At 42.4% G+C, this 17,339-nt stretch overlaps 2 protein-coding genes across 3 annotated transcripts in view; one reads left to right on the top strand and one right to left on the bottom strand.

Annotated features, from left to right (window-relative positions):
- The window catches only part of UBAC2 (UBA domain containing 2), a 163,064-nt gene that overhangs the window by 79,488 nt on the left and 66,237 nt on the right, over positions 1-17,339 (top strand). The gene's annotated exons all lie outside the window — the stretch shown is intronic.
- Positions 844-15,396, bottom strand: LOC122447118 (G-protein coupled receptor 183). 2 transcript variants are annotated; one of them, XM_043477505.1, is made up of 3 exons: positions 15,265-15,396; positions 7,509-7,662; positions 844-2,472 (listed from the first exon to the last, which is right to left on the bottom strand). In XM_043477505.1, the coding sequence occupies exon 3, from the start codon at positions 2,452-2,454 to the stop codon at positions 1,372-1,374; it is 1,083 nt and encodes a 360-aa protein (XP_043333440.1). In that variant the 5' UTR covers positions 2,455-2,472; positions 7,509-7,662; positions 15,265-15,396; the 3' UTR covers positions 844-1,371. The 2 variants fall into 2 exon arrangements, with proteins under 2 accessions (XP_043333440.1, XP_043333441.1); XM_043477506.1 differs by lacking the exon at positions 15,265-15,396 and adding an exon at positions 11,335-11,441.

Genomic DNA, 17,339 nt, shown 5'->3' with positions numbered 1-17,339 from the left:
GTATGACCCATCATATACCATTTCATTTCTTTAGTTATCAAATGTGGAGTCATTGCTAACATAGGTACTGTCTTAAGGTAGTTGAGGGATCCAGTAAAGCAAATCTGAGCCGGCAGATGGGTTACTGTACTTGGGGAGGCTGTGCTACTTGTAAAGAAAGTGTTAGTTGCTCAGTCATGTCCGACTCTGTGCAACCCTGTGGACAGAGGAGCCTGGTGGGCTACTGTCCTTGGGATTCTCCAGGCAAGAATACTGGAGTGGGTTGCCATTCCCTTCTCCAGGGAATCTTCCTGACCCAGGAATCGAACCCAGGTTATACAGAGGTATTTCTATTTGGTCACAAGAGTTGGACATCGCTTAGTGACTAAACAACGATAATGTTGTAAAGAATCCTGGTGACTCTGAAGTTCATGATTTTCCATTTTACTCTCCATCTTAACAAGGCAAGCCACAATTACACCCCCACTGCTCATCCTCCCTACCCTTCCTGGTAACCCAACCCACTGAAATACAGATACAGGGTACTGCCGACTTCTGTATAAATAAGATACCATCCCCTAGGGACCCAAGAAAAACCAAGGCTATTTGCCTTTTTTTTTTTTTTTTTAAAACTCTCAAGAAGTGCTTAGCAAGTGTACCCTCTTTCCTTATGAGATCCTTGTCATGTTCCTGGGCAGTGGTCCTTGAACGCTGTGCTGGCTGCTTGGGAAGAGCTTTCATTGCCTTCATCACCGTCATCATCATAAGGCTTTGCTCCAAAATCTGCCTACTGCTAGTTTCCTCTTCTGTGTAACTTTTGCTGAGAGTTCACAGTGAGCATTGAAGGACATACTCATAATTTTGTAGCATCTAGCTCTTTATTCAAAAACAAGTTTCTTGAGATGAAAATTTATGACTCAGGAAAAAAAAATGGTTATTATCAAGGAGGTAAAGTCTAAGATTGAAAGAAACATGAATTGATATGTTATACACACAAAAAAAAAAAGAGAGAAAGGAAATATTACAATATTAACATTTCTACACTGGCAATATACAATTTGAATAGTCTTTTTTTCTTTTTTTGAATTATTGGTGAGGAACCTTAATGATTTAATTTTTTGTTAACACAAAACTTTTCTTTTTATACTGAAACTTATTAAAATACCCTCCCTTTTAAAGGTATATTATTTCATTTACAAATGAGAATTTTGCTGAATGTTGTTCTTGAGTGTAAAAATACATCAGTTTACTTCCAAGTTGGAGGTGAGAAATAGTGCCCAGTGAAAGGAATTCAAAAGAATCCTAATGGGAAGTCTAACACTTGTTATAAGAAAAGTCTTGCAAAATTCAACATACAGTCTACTTTGGTATAAATCCAAGACTCCTTTCCTTTTACTTTCCATTTAAAGACTTGGAATGTATCATCATTTGAGTTTCTGTCATTTCACGTGAGTTTTCTTCAGGGGCTGACCTCACAGCACTGGAAATTGATACACTGACTTGACGTTTCAACATCTTCATGACCTTTCTCTTGTACCCTTTACATGCAAAAAAATATATAAAAGGGTCCATGCAGCAGTTGAAGTTCATCAGACATACTGTAAAGTGCAGAGATATCTGGAATGAATGTCTTTGGCTGCATTCCAGGAGACCAGGAAAACGAAGCTTCTTGATCATGTGTTGAATAATCGCAACATGGTACGGCGTGAAACATACAACAAACACAACAATTATAAAAATAATTGTGTTGAGAGCCTTTTTGTTGACACCAGATTTCTCAGTTAGCGGGTTCTGTTTGGCAGTTTTAAAGAGCTTGCAACAGATTTGAGAATAGCAGATAAGAATAATGACGAGCGGAATTACGTATCCTATGAAACAGGCACCAAGCAGAATCCAGGGGAGGGATTCGGTTTCCTCGAAGTTTGGATATTCCATACATGTAGTCCTTTCAGCCTCCTGTTTTGACATAGGGTTTATGAGTAACGGGAGTGTTTGAGCAAATACCACGATCCAGACAAATATGCAGATGCCTTTCGCGTGTTCAATTCTTTTTATCTTATTGTACCGCAGGGGGTGCACCACAGCAAAGAACCGGTCAATGCTCAGGCAGGTCATGAAGTTCACACCTGCATATGTGTTGATGTAAAACACAAGAGCGGTTATCCTACACAGGGCATCGCCGATTCTCCAGTCAAAGCCCAGTGCATAGTAGGCTATCCGTGTAGGCAGAGCTGTGGTAAAAAGTATATCCGAAATCACCAAGTTGGTTGAATAGAGAGTGGTAGAATTGATTTTTTTCCTGTTCTGAATAATGACAATCAAGGCCAGTAAGTTTCCCACAAGCCCAATTATGAAGACGATGCTGTAATGCAGTGGCATGAGGATCCTGGCTGTGTGGTGGTGGGCATAGAGATCACAGTCACTTTCCAGAGAAGCTGCAGAGGGTGTAGTAAAATTGTCCATTTTTATATCCATCAGTGGTGTTCAGGGTCTCTAAAAAAACCAAGAAGGGCATGTTTTATTAAAAGCATTCTCGTAAATCTCCTGCATTGGCAGGCAGGTTCTTCACCACTAGTGCCACCAATTTGTGGAATACAACTAAAAGTTCTGATTATAGGGAAATTTATAGCTTTAAAGGCAAACATTAAAATAAAGATTGACAATCAAAAAAAAAAAAATTAAAAGCATTTTTAGGGACTTCCCTGGCAGTCCAGTGGTTAAGACCTGTGCAGGGAGCACAGGTTCCATACCTGGTTGGGGGACTAAGATCCCACATGCTGAGCAGTGAAGCCAAAAAAAATTTTTTTTAATTTTAAAAGTTTTAAAATATAAATAAAACAAAAAGCATATTTAACTAAAAGTGATATAAACTAACTCCTTGAGATCTAACTTAAAATGTCAAGATTTATATAATTTTCAAAAATCTGTATGTCATGTGGTTACAATACTATATTGTAACAGGAGGAGCAGAGACTGAAATTTATGTTTTTACTCTTAAAATTTGGTCGTTTTGGCAAAGCTCTGGCAAAGGAAATAGAACCATTTAAATAGGGCAAATGTATTTTTGTGACAAGGGAATGCACTAACTTTTTAGGCAGAAATTTCCCCTTCGTTTTTTGGATCATTATCTGGTAAAGAGTAAAATCACGTAAAGCACCCCACACTTCAGAAAGCGTAAAACTTTGCTTTTAAATTGAATATCAGTTGGACTTTTTTTTTTTTTTTTTGTCAAATGCATATCACTGCCAGGAAATGAAATCAGTCACACATTTATGTAGCGAAATACGAACTTACCACAGTAGTCTGATTTGTGTTAACCCAAAAATTATGAGAAACAAGCTAAGGCCTTTGTTAGGAACTGAAAGTTAGGTTTTCTTTAAGAAAAGAAGAAGAAGACCGTGACCACGGCAACCATGACAAAAACAACAAAAAAAGAAGAAAAAGAAACAAAAAGAGAAAGAAAAAAGTCCTTTGAGGGGAGAATTTTAAATTAGTGTTAAAGAGTATCATTCTGCAGGTGCCCCACTGATGTATGCAGTGTGCATTCTTACATGTGCACACAGTAGGAAAAATTACACACATGGCATTCTGTGTTCTGTTTTATTCATTTACTATGTTCATGGATCAGGGTAGTCTGTCTTTGTCATATGTGTAGATCTCATGTATTCTGATCTGTGTATTAGATCTTACGTATTCTGAAGTGTTCCAGCATTAATGCATAATTTGCTTCCCTACCCCCTTGATGAATACCTGGATTATTTCTACCTCTTTTCTTATTATAAATAGTGTCTAAGATGAAAAGTGAAAAACTCCTACAATAGAAATCCATATATAAGGATGAACTTCGATAAAACTAAGAAACAGCAGAGTAATAAATTCTGTGAAGTTTTTTCTGTTTGTTTGGCCACACCACATGGCATGTGGGATCTTAGTTCCCTGACCAGGGATTGAACTCGAGCCCCCCTACATTGGAAGTGCAGAAACTTAACCACTGGACTGCCAGGAAAGTCCCCTGTAAAGTTATTTTTAGAAGGAAAATAATTTTGTGGTAGGTCTCTATGCACAAATCTCATCTGAAAGTCACTGTAACTGAGGGAGAAGTCAACATATCTAGTAATGATGGTACTGTATGTTAAAGGGAAGAACTCTGTTTCTAGCCTTATCAAAACACTAACTAGACATCTGCATCTCCAACTGCTGTATTAAGTGAGGTGGAAGCTCTGTAACAATCTTAAAACAGTGATACCAACAGAACAAGGTGGTTCTGAGAGGACTGCACTAATGTCATAGGTGTGTATTACCTACAGTGTTGATAGGTTAATCATGAAAATATAGGAATACAACCTAAAGCAAATGGGAGCAAAAAAGGAAGTAGAACTTTTTATTAATCAAGGGAAGATAGGAAAAGAGACTCTGGGAAAAAGCAAAGGATGAGAATGGTAGGTTGAAAAACCAAAATAAGAAGATAGGAAAAGTGTCACGACAAATTTAAATACATTGATGTGAAAAAGTGTTCGTTGCTCAGTCGTGTCTGACTCTTTGAGACCCCGTGTACTGCAGCCCGCCAGGCTCTTCTGTCCATGGGATTCTCCAGGCAAGAATATTGGAGTAGAATTTGGTGTATGACTCAGGGAACTCAAACCGAGGCTCTGTGACAAGCAGAGGTGTAGGATATGGGAGGGAGGTTCAAGAAGGAAGGAATACACACAGACACACACACACACACACACACACACCCCTCCTGTCGCAGAAACCAACACAACATTGTAAAGCAATTATCCTTCAATTAAAAATAAGTAAATTTAAAAAAAATACTGGAGTGGGAGCCATTCCCTTCTCCAACAGATCTTCCCAACCCAGGAGATCGAACCAGGTCTCCTGCATTGTAGGCAAATTGTTTACCGTCTGAGCCACCAGAGAAGCCCCAAAAAGTTGAAAGTGAAAGTGTCAGTCGCTCAGTCGTGTCTGACTGTTTGTGACCCTATGGATTATAGTCCACCAAGCTCCTCTGTCCATGGAATTCTCCAGGCAAAAATACTAGAGTAGGTAGCCATTCCCTTATCCAGGGGATCTTCCTGACCCAGGGATCGAACTAGAGTCTCTTGCATTGCAGGCACATTCTTTACCATCTGAGCCACCATTGAACTCACCTCTTAAAAGACAGAGACTATCAGTTTGGATTTTTAATAATCCAGCCGTATACTGGTAGCTCAGTGGTAAAGAATCCACCATTGGAAAGCTAGAGTAGCAATAGTAACGTCAGAAAAAAGTAGAATTCAAAGCACAATCAATATTAATAGAAACAAAAAAATTCACTACACAAGTTCAAAGGAACAGTTCAAGGACATAAAAATAATCATAAATTTTACATGTAACAGCAAAATTTGACAGAATGTAAAGGAGAAATTGTCGAACCCACAACTGTAATGAGAGCTTAACACATTTTCATTAGAATACGATAGGTAAAAAAGAGAAGATTAACCCAACAGGACTTAAATGCTAACAGAATTTGTGCTTAAAGCACATTAGAATTCTTTGCAAGTTTGACCTTGTACTCAGTTATGAGACGTGTCTCCAAAGTCTCAGAAAATCGTTAGCAAGCAGCTCACATTCCTTGTGAGTAAGGGCTTCCCTGGTGACTCAGGTGGTAAAGAATCCACCTGCAATGCAGGAGACCCGGGTTCAAACCTTGGGTCAGGAAGATCCCCTGGGGAAGAAAATGGCAACCCACTCCAGTATTCTTGCCTGGAGAATCCCATGGACAGAGGAGCCTGGGGTTGCAAAGAGTCGGACACGACTGAGCGACTAACACAACATAACACAACAGCAGTTCACATGCCTTGTGAGTAGTACAGTGCGACTAAATTAGAAATCAAAAATAAGTGAAAGAATCAATTTGGACTCTAGAAATATATTTTTCTAAGGAACTTACGGAATAAGAAATCACAATGCAGATTTTGAAGATCTTAGAACGAAAGGACAAAAGTATTATAAAACGGTGGAGTGGAGTGCAGCTAAAGAGTTAACCCAAGATTGATGCAAAGCCTTGAAGGCATTTATTTCTTAAAAAATTGAAAGTAGCTAAGTTAAATAACTGAACTGAAGTTAAATATATAGCTCAAGAAGCTAGAAAAGAACTGAGTTTGCCCCCACCCCCAAAATAGAAGAAAATAATAAAAAATAAATGGAGTCATTGATGAATTAGAAATCCAAACAAAACCCACCCAGTAAGTATGGGCTTTATATTTTATGTGTTTTGGTCGGGGGGTGGGGGGGTGGGAATGGAGTGATTCTCGAAAGGGAAATCATAGAATTGCAATTATGAAATAAAGAGAGAAGAAGCTCTATCCATTAGTTGGGAAAGGTTTTGTATGGGAAGCAACTCTGCAGAAACTGAGACTGGACACAGGTGGAAATTCCAGGCACGGGTTGCAGGAACAGGCATCAAGAGCTACCTTTGGTTTTTTGAATTTTTGTGAAAAAAATTTTTTTCTGAAAATATCAGCATTTAAATTTTATTTTGAGGAATCTTCCAAAGCAGGTTCCTGGGAACTGCCTTTGAAAATACATGGTGGGGGAAAAAAAAACAACAACACCGTGGAGTCTGCTAATCCTCCATATGAATAATGGTTGTAGAGGTTAGGAAAGTTACACTGACTCTGAGAATGTGTCACTGCCCACCAGTTGTAAAAGCATGGCCAACTGCTTCACTGCGCGAAGTCCAGCATCCAGTAGCATCCATCAAAAATGAGTGTCTTTTGATGGATGAAACACAAAAGGCAGTGTTTTCAGAACATTTATCCTAAGGAAAAGATGTTTAACACAGTGTCAAATTTTAAGTGTGAAAGTTTGCAATCAAATCAAATGTCCATCATTAGGGAATTGGTTAGTTTATGGCCCTGTAGTGGAATAGGACATGGCCACATAGATGCCTGTTTCCTGATGGGGAATAATGTTAAGTAGGGAAAGCAGATTCCACGTCAGGCCACTTTGGAAGGAAGAAAAGCAGTTATTTACACACACATCTGTGCGTGGATATAGAAGCCAGCGCATCATTTTGTACAAGTAAATTTTGAGTTTCATTCATACCTTCTCAATTTTAACACTGAACATGAATTAACTTGCTAAACGAGTAAATAGGTAAATACTTCCTTTTAATGTGAGGAAAAATTTACAATTCAGCTGTTCTTGCCAAAGCCTGTCCTCTGACCTGTGTTTCAGAGCTCACCCCTGAGTGTTCTTTATTCAGATTCAGGCCTGAGTCGTTGCTGGCCACCAACCTTAAGTGACATCTGGAAGACCCCTCCCAGCTGCCCTGGCAGCCAGGTGTGGCCAGCACCTGCCTACTCTGCCCTCGAGGCGACCCCTCTCAGAGAAGGTAGAGGACACGCTGGATTCTTCTCCCTCCCCACCTGGCTCCCAGCCTCCTACCCCGTCCAACGCTCGGCAGGGGCAGCCACTCCACACTGTCTCTCGAGAACCGAGAGTCTGTGGTTTCAGGGTGGTCGAGGCGTCAGGGCCGTCCTCACCTGTGCACAGACAGCTGGGGCGCACGTGGTCTTGCCGCTCCGGAGCGGGCGGCCGGTTCTTCCAGCAGGTGGTGGGGCTCCCGTTCCAGGAGAAGCGCCTTCCCAGGTCGAGGCCAGGCCGGAGGACGCTGCGTCATAGAGCCCTGAGGGGAGACTGCAGAGAGGCCCCATCCCAAGTCAGAGAAAGGCCCTTGCACAAGGGGGCCGTGCCCGTGGGCTGACCCAGAGGCTCTCGGGTACAGGGGAATGTGGGCTGTTTGGAAATGTGTGCGTTCGGCTCTTTAGCAACCTCTGGAAGGTCGATTCCATCGGTCGACAGCTCTACCTTTGGTGGTGTTTACCCAGTGTTATTATTAATGCTATAGTTCTAGTCCATTTTATCTTTTTCAAATTGAGAGAAAAATCTTTTCACATATTTGACTGTTACACTGTTCCTGTATCAGGCAATCTCAATTTGTTACCATATTCCCTCAGAAACCCTATTTTGTCTCTTCCTTTAATCCTTTTAGGATTCAGGATTACTTTCCTGAACCTCGACTTACTCCATGCTTTTATTCAGGAAAAATGGTTTTCTAGTGCTCCCTCCACACGCCAGGTCCTGAAAATTCAGACATAGTAACTTTTAATGTCCGAGGACCTACACCTGATGATGAATGGATGCTAGAAATGTGCTCTTGTCCGAATTAGGTGTTATATCATTGACACACCCAGGTTCTGCTTGCTCCTTGCGTTACAGTGCTCCTTTATCAACCTTTGCATTGCAAATTCCCCTTTTAACTGTTTCTAATCCTTCCTCTTTTAGTCATAACCAAATCATTCCTTTCTTTACCTCTTTATTTTACACTGAATTTTAAACATTTTTCATAATTGTTAAGACAACAGCATCTGATGTGTTATTGAGGTTAGATATACTGAGTTGTACTTGAAAGTCCTATGGCTCGCCCTTTTATTGCCTTGAGAAAAGCACAAAGAGGTGCTTACTCTAAATCTTTTTTCCTTAGAGTACTTGAACCTCTAACAGTTATAATTTCATTGTAAAGCTTTCTGGTGAAAAGACGTGCCCTGTCGCTAAGCTGTCCTCCGTGCCTTACCCCTGAAAGGATGAGGGTTGCCCTGAGGGCACAGATGTACCTGGGCTGTGGGAAGTGTGGGTCCTTATTCAGGTTCCACCCAGGGAGCCACAGGGCAGCCATCCGTTCCAGGCCTCTTAAAGTTTGTGTTAATAAGCAAAGGAAGCTGTCTCAGTTTTGTCTCTGTCACTCAATATTGATCCTTTTAACTTTACTATTATCCTAACATTTAACAGCAAGTTCTTCCACAGCAAAATATGAATATCCTCCAAAGTATTTTTACTTATGTTTTGGGGAGTGGGCCTGTGTGTGTGGTTTTCTGCAGATTGATTTCCTTACTAGTTAGGTTAGCGAGCATTTCTTAAGACACTATCATCTCATTTTTGCATAACCGGACATGTTTACATGAACTGTCATGTTCTTTCTAGCCACAGAAAGGAAAAAATAAAAAGCCCCCTCAAAACTCATTTATTAGTATTTCAGAAAACTGTCCAAGAGCTAGTGTGGTTTGTACTCTAGAAATATTTACCCTGGATACCAACTTGGAGGCAGTTGTGATTTTTTTCACAGGGTACTGATACATACTTTTTGCAGTCTCAGCTTACTTGCTTGGATAATTAATGTCTTAGCTTTTATTTGTGGCAGAAGCAGAATAAAGTCTTCATTATATTCAAAGATCTAGTAAATGCTAGAATACTGGCTCTTAGAGTTTAGCTCTAAGATTCCTGAAATGTCACTTTACCCCTAATATATATTCACTTAATAATCATCAACACTTGAAATGAGAAGGGCTTAATCTTGTAGTAATTTTGTTTAATTTCAGGCCTTAATGAATGAACCAAATGGGTCAAAGCGTGCTGACAGGATCATTGCTAAGAGGTGACTTGTCTGTGAGGTGAAGTCTGCTCAGGACCGTGTTTACACGTCGAGATGGTCTGAGTCAAAGTGCCCACAGTGGCCGGCGCCAGAGAGGAAGTTCCTGGAGCACGCTCTCAAAAACAACCCAGGGGGCCCCAGAGTGGACGTGCAGGTGCAAATGATATTTGACTGTTGTTGAATGATGTGTGCTGTCTGATCCGATTCTTTGATTTCTGTTGATACACTGTCCTTTGGTTATTTTGTTGAAGAGGGTTAAGATTGAGGAAAGATTTCTAAGTGGAGGAAAAGAAAGTCCCTGGGAAAGGGGTGGGCAGAGAAAGGCTCCCGACTCAAAGGGACAAGGATTCTGTCTCCTGGGGAAACAGACAAGCACAGATGTTTCAGGACAGCAGGCTGAGGCTGTTCGGCGCCTCTGAGGACAAACACTTGGGCTTCCCAGGTGGCGCTAGTGGTAAAGAATCCGCCTGCCAATGCAGGAGGCATAAGAGATGCAGGTTCGATCCCTAGGTCGGGAGGATTCCCTGGAGGAGGGCATGGCAACCCACTCCAGTATTCTTGCTTAGAGAATCTCATGGACAGAGGAGCCTGGCAGGCTATAGTCCATAGGGCCGCACAGAGTCAGACCCGACTGAAGCAACTTAGCACGCATGAGGACAAACATACTCCATGGAAGAAAGAAATCATTGCTGCTTCCTCCAGTTACCCGATTTTTATACGTATTTGTCAGGGGCTTGGAAAAGCCTTCGTGTTCTGGAAGCTGAGCGAACAGGGACATCTGAACCTGGTCCAGTGTCGCACACCAGGGCCTGGCAATCACCCAGGGATGTTTTTCACCTGCTTCAAGGTGAGAAACCACTCGAGCAGTTGTGTGTCCCCACTGCCCTGCAAAGTTTAGTCACGAGTCACATCTGACTCTCTTGCGACCCTGTGGACTATAGCCCACCAGGCTCCTCTGTCCCTGGGATTTCCCAGGCAAGAACACTGGAGTGGGTTGCCCTGCCCTCCTCAAGGGAATCTTTCTGACCCAGGGATCAAACCTGCGTCTCCTGCACTAGCAGGCAGATTCCTTACCACTGGACCACAGGGAAGCCCACCTTGCAAAACAGGAGCAGGAGAGTCATTCCTGATTGTCATTCTGATTGTGGAAAGAGCCCCAAGGCACGGACAGCGGTAAACAGCACAGGCCCAGCCTTGCTTCCCACCACTGGCGTGGCCAGGCGCCTGTTCCAGGCCACTCTGAACTGCTGTGATGTCAGTCCATACCCGATAACCTAGTCAAAGAAATCTTCCCATGCTATCAGGTGTCCCACCGACCCAACCTACTTTGAGTCCTAAGTTGGTAGCTGTGTCCAAGATTGATTTTTGGGGAGGATGTACAGGGAACATCGTCCAGAAAGCAGGCTGATAGCTGCCTCCATGTCTCCGAGGGAAACTACCCCCCCACCCTGCCCCACCCCAATGCGCCGGAGCATCTATGTCAGGAGTCTTGTCATCTGCGGTCAGTGTGTCTGAGGGCAGCTTTCCTCCCTGCCTCCTGGGGAGCTCACTTGCTTTCTCCGATCTGTGGAAGGGTGACCCTGCGGCTGACCCCAGGACATGGTCTGGTCCTGACTGCCTCCCCGTAGGTCTGCCCAGGGTCAGGTACAGGCCAGTGCGTGGGGTGCATCTTCAGAAACGAAAAACACCTCAGTGTTGGCTGGTCTGTCCTTTCCTCTTCGTGCCCCCGTGGTGTCCTGAACCCCCTGGAGACGCCGCACCTTCTGTAAACGCGTACGTCAGAACTGATGGGAAAGTGAAAGGTGCCTGACCTGTGTTACCTGCTTAAACACCCACTTGCACATTTGGGGTTTTATGTAGTCTGGCTATTTTTCTTTCACCTTTCACTGGTTATTTATTCCTCCTGTGGCTTTTTGGCAACTTGAATCCTGACTCGAATGATATGGAGGTCTTCAGAGATGAAGACAGAGGAGGTAGTAGCACTGAAGACTCGAAATATGTGGCATATTGTTTAGGAACTGGAAGAAAAAAAAAAAATTCCCACCCTAGTATGCTTTTCAGTGTAAGGAAGACAAAGGCCATTTCCATGTGGCATGATTGGACCTATATGCAAGATAATCAACTGCATAAATATATGTATATAAATATATAAAGACTTCTTATAAAGAAGGGCTGAGTCAGTATTAACCTTTATCCCCTGAATCCAAAATGTTTCCAGAAATAATGTGTAGCTTTTCTCCTTAAAGTCTGAGGGAGTTTCAAATTTTGCATTTCATCTCTGTTATCTCATAGAAATTAGTCAGAAATGTTACATATCCTTACTTTATGGATGAAGGGAATTCCAGAGAGATTAGATCTCTTGCTCAGGGGTCCTCCCCCCAGGACAGGTGCCGAGCCAGGGGCCACGCAGGCGCCCAGGCCTCCGCGTCCTCTGTCACCCCCTGCCTCCCGCCAGTCGGTGGTTCCTGGGCCTTTGGCCTGCTCACCCCTCCTCCCTGCCCCCTGCACGCGCCCTTCTGTCTGTCTGTCTGTCTGCCTGTGTGTGTGCTGCTCCCTCTGCTCTGCCTGTCTCAGGCCGCCCTCACTTCTCTCTGGAGCTGCAGCTGCAGCCCCCGCCGGTTCACACGGTGCCCTCTGGACCTGGACAGACTGCACGCTGTCTGTAGTGACGCACAGTTTCCTTCGTGATCCGGCTCCGCTTCCCTCTTTAGCTGGATCTCTGGCCATCTTCCCTCCCGTGACCTCGAGCTCAGGCCCTGCTGGAATAGGCTGTGTTCTCTCACAACTCTCTTCCTTTCTGATCCTCTTCCTTCTCTCTGACGCCTCCTCGGCCCCAGCCTGCATCCTCCACTCCTGCTTTCTTTCCTTCAGGCCTTTGTTCAAAATCAGCTGCTCCCAGAAGCTTCCCTGATTCTGTCCTGTCCTCTCCTCCCTCGACAGCACCTGCCCCGCCCTGTAGAAAGGCAGCGTGGGGCGCCCTTGCCAGGGCCCTGCGCCCTGTACTGGCATCCGTACTGTTTTTTTGTCTTGTTTCGTTTTTCCTGTTTCCTGCTAGCCTGTGAAGTCCTGAGAGTGGCGGCTGTGTTAATTTGGTGTTATCTCCAGCCGGCCCATCATTGGTGTTCAGTAAATACCCATTAAGGAGTAGCAGAGTCCCAGCTTTCTTGATCCTCCGTCGGAGTTTATTTATTAGACTACAGGGTGCGTTTGATGAATAAAAGTAACCAGTAGTATTCAGCATAGATTGTGTCCCAGGCACTGCCCTGGGCACCCTAGGTATATTCACTCCCAGACTCTCACAAAGCTTTCCCAAATCCATTGCCAGTGGTGAAACCAAGGAACAGAGCGCTTACGAGTCTTGCCTCAAGACACAGCTGTTAAGTGTCAGGATTTACTCCCGGCAGATCAGCTCCAGGAATGACATTCAGTGTAATACATTTTAGCCTCTGCTCCTATTTCCAGCATGATCTGATGTTATTGGTAGGAAACAAGTAAAATAGGAAGACATCTCAGAACTTTAACACATACCAGCTCGTACACCTGCCTGCACCAGAGGGAAGAGAAGGGCAGGGGGGACAGGACAAGAGAGGGGAGGAGGAGAATAAGTTGCCGTCAATAAGGGGTTCATTAATTTATCTCTAGCATATTTTAATGCAAGTAAAAGTTTCATAAACGAATTTAGACTTTACTAGCTTTAACAGAATGTCTATGAAAATAGTTTGGACTGAAATTTCCACCAAGAGATGGTGAATACCTAGGACGACTTACGCTTGTTAAATATTTGCAGATATTTAACAGAATATTTTTATTTCTCTGTTCAGGCTTTCCAGATACCACAAGGATCTTTGTCAACTCTGTTGTTTTTCAGGGGATTTTCACATGTTAGTTATTTCATCTGCCATTGAATGCCTGTGTTTTACAAACTTCTTGGGAGGCTGGGAAGCTGTATGCACTGGGGGATACTACACATCCTTAGCACATGCACAACTGGGACATTTTAGCAGTTGCAGGGGGCCCATAACCATAGCAGAAAGACTACTGTCCCTGCCAAACTCCTTTACTGGCTGGGGAACTCTTTTTTTAGTTGTAAAGTTTTAAAGGGTGCAGATTTTATCTCATGTTATCCCCTAGAATGTTTCAGATCTGGCCAGCTGCAGATATCTAATCAATGCCTATGGAAAGCATAAATGAATAAAAGTCATAGAGTGACCTGAGTTACTATTTATTCCATTAAATGACTGGTCATGTTACTGAGAAGCTCTCAGAAGCCAGTTGAAAGTAATTTATCATAGGCATTCCCACCACTCACACGATATATGAGCCTAGTGAATCAGGACGCTTTCTGGAGCCGTGTGCTCTTTGCAGCGTCATGTCCAAGAACTGCAATTAACCCCTCCAAGAGAAAACATGCACTGAAATCCTAGCAGATGCAGAGTCCAGCCAGGCAGCACAGTTAGGTGTATAGACATCCATAGACTCAGTCTCCATGTGATATGTTCTCTAAAGATCTCGAAAAAAGTTCAAGAAAAAGAAAATGCCCACAGAAGTGGTAGGGCAGGGAAACTTTGCCTATTGGATTCATCCTTCAGTGGTTTAATGGGCAGAGGGAGGAGAGACCAAGGCTAGCAGGCAGTTTTCCAGCACTTTCTATGACAATCAATGTTATATAGCACTTATGATGACACCCAAGGACCGGGCAGTATGGTTACTCCCCATTTTACAAGTGAGGCAGATGAAGCCCAAGAAGTACCATGTCCAGGGTCACGCAACTGGTAGATAAGAGAGGGTAGGCCTGACTCCAGAGCCCATGCTCTTAACCACTATCCTATGTCGTACTTGGAGCAAGACCCTCCCCCTCAAAAAGCACACCCTCCTTTAAAGGAAGTCTCTGCACAGCTTACATGTTACCCAGAGTTTCTGTCACCTCTGTTCCCAACCTGGACATAAATATTGGCAGTTCACTGCACCTAGTTCATTGTTTTGTGATATTTTTTATGCATACAGAAGTTCTAGGAAGAAAATACCAAGCTGTGTTTAGCCTTTCTGATCTTTAGATAAACATAAACAAACAAGCGCTGTTCCTTTTTCACTTATTAGATTAATAGTTTATATTTAGAATTAAAATACTCATGTTGTCAGAGAAGCAGTGAAGCCCAGACTGTCTGCCACTGGTGGGAGAGTAAATATTTCTGTAAACTAAAAAATATCAATTTTAACTAAAGTTTTTTTTTGTTTTTAAATGTGTACCCTTTGCTCCAGGAATTTGACTACTGAGATTCTATCCTGAGAAATAATAGAAAGTATAAAAGTAGAGAAGTAACAGAAATACAGGGAAGACTTTTATGTACATAGATCTGTGGTCAAATAGTAACATGTACTAACTTTTCAATTGTGCTGAATAACTTCATCACAGCACATTTATGTGTAGGAATGCTCCATTCCACATTAACTTTGTTCTTTTCCTTCATAAAGTATCCTGAAATACGGGCAGTATTTGCTGACTACTTGATACTGTTTTTTGTAATTGTGAGTTCACGCAGAAATACAAAGTAAGCCCTATTTTTTTTTTTTTTGGCAAAGATATTTCTGGCCTGATTCACTACCTTCACCTAGCTTAATATCAAGCTTATTAGAACTGCCAGTCACCAGAGAGTCTCAAATGTATAAATGATAAGATTTCTGATGTTAGAAATGTTTATAGCTTTTTGTTAAAAAGGTTCTTTACCTTTACTTTAAACCTTAACTAGACTTTCAAAGTTTTTCTTAACTTACAAGAATTTGTTGGAAAAAGCAAAATATCTGTTACTTACCTCTCAGTGCCTTGTTGGGGCCCCTGTGTGGCGGCAGTCAGTATTCGCCCAAACTGAAGTAGGTTAACCTTGGCATGTTGTTTTAAGGGAGATTACCAGACATCCTTTTATGGTGGTGGCTTTTTTTTCCTGTCACCCTGTGACTGAGCATAGTAATGATCAGTTAGCCTCATGTGTGCGTGTGCACTTTTTTTTTTTTTTAATGGGAAGTGAAATTTTTCTGTTAGTGATTTTTTTTTTAAAGAAAAGGGTTATCCAAAAACCCCTTGGAATTTATGAGTTGCTGATATCTATGGAACTTTATAAATTTTTCTATAAAGATTTAAGTTAAAAAAAAATTCTTTGGAAGAGACTGAAGAAATAAACCTTAACCAGGGGGGAAGAAAAGGAATATAGCTACTGATGATGATGTATCCATATTACGTGTGAAGTATGAGTGTTAACATGTTTTAAGGAAAAAAGTCAATTTTGCCAATTCTGTCTGGAAACTTGGTGCAGGGAGGAGTTTACTCATTCTGTATCTTATCAGCAGCTTAATGAGAAAGAAATAGAAGTTTCTGTGGTGAGTGGAGGAAAATGCTCTTTTGCATGTGTATAATGATTAGTTGGTGTTTTTAGGCAGGAGACCAACCGACTGGATCAGTGACTGCATGAACCCATGTTAACAAGGGAGGGGTTGAAGGGGGCGTCTTACAGCTAAAATCACCTGTTACGCACACAGACCTGTGCTGTTCACCTTCAAGTTTTAATCGGCTCAGTTTAAACCAACAGTGCCACATGGATATCAACATGCAAATTGATTTGCAGGCTAAATTAATGGAAATAGAGCTCTCAGAATACGAGAGATGATCTGGCCATTCTCAGTGAGCTCAAGAAACTGCATTTTGCCAAGGCATGGATGACCTGGAGCCTGCCCGGGAGTTGCGGGCTCTGGGTCCCAGGTCTTAGGAGGAAAGATTGAATGAACTAAGCGTGTCCAGGCTTGGCAGGGATGTGATCATTATCTTCATGATCACAGTAAAGGGTTTAGGTTGCATGTGTCAGTCTTCCTAACTCCAGAGGGTAAAAGGAAGGCATGTAAGAGGAGGTCACAGGAGACAGCTCTCAAATCAGAGTAGGAAAGCAGTTCTCAAAAGTTGGGATCATTTGATAAAAAGGGGGCACATTGCCTCTTGTTTTTGTGTGCTCAGTCATGTCCAACTCTTTTATAACCCCATGAACTGTAGCCTGCCAGCCTCCTCTGTCTGGGGTTTCCCAGGCGAGGATACTGGGATGGGTTGCCACTTCTTTCTCCTGAGGATCTTCCTGACCCAGGGATCAAACTGGAGTCTCCTGCACTGGCAGGAGGATTCCTTACCACTGAGCCACCTTGGAAATCCATCTCTTCTGTAGGTGCTTGCATAAATCAGGTGTCTGTTTGGAGGACTGTTGTAGAGAGAATTGAATCATTTGGTAGGGATTTGTGACTCTGTGCCCTCAGAGACCCTTCCACTCCAGGATTCTGTCAAAGTGCTGAGGACTTTTAGCCTCTCAGTGTATTATTCCATTGAGGTTATTATAAGCTCTACCGTGCTGAAGATGCCTAGAGAAACCTTGTCAAACAGAAGAGTACCGCTCACCTAAGTTCTTTGGGACTCCATGCCACTATGTAAAATAAAAGTACTGAACTAAGTGATCACCAAGGTAACTCCTAGTATAAAAATTCTCTGAGGGGGAAATACAGAGATTTTATCATTTGGTTGGTCAGTGTGGTAAACTTTTATAGAACTAGTTCCTTTAAAACTTGGTTTGAAGACTCCTTTAGACCATGAAATTTTGAACCTTGTTTAATGTCCCTGGATATGTTCCAGTGTTTCCTGGTTTATAGTTTGTGGGAACTTGAATAGAATTTGTATCCTGTTGTTGCGTGAAATTTGTATAGATCTTAACTATGTTGAGTTGTTCATAGTGCTTTTCAGATCTGCTGTATCCTGATACTTTTTTGTCTATTCATTCTATTAATTTTTGAGAGTTTGATGTTGAAACTACAACCAAAAATCTTAATTTTTCTACTTAAAAAATAATTGTAATATATA

This window comes from Cervus canadensis, chromosome 9, assembly GCF_019320065.1.
Source record: "Cervus canadensis isolate Bull #8, Minnesota chromosome 9, ASM1932006v1, whole genome shotgun sequence".
Lineage (NCBI taxonomy): Eukaryota > Metazoa > Chordata > Mammalia > Artiodactyla > Cervidae > Cervus > Cervus canadensis.
The sequence above is the reverse complement of the archived record's forward strand: the minus strand, read 5'-3'. Positions and strand labels throughout refer to the sequence as shown.

Excerpts from the sequence above, each read along its gene's own strand:
- LOC122447118 (XM_043477505.1), bottom strand. The coding sequence starts at position 2,454 with ATGGATATAAAAATGGACAATTTTACTACACCCTCTGCAGCTTCTCTG.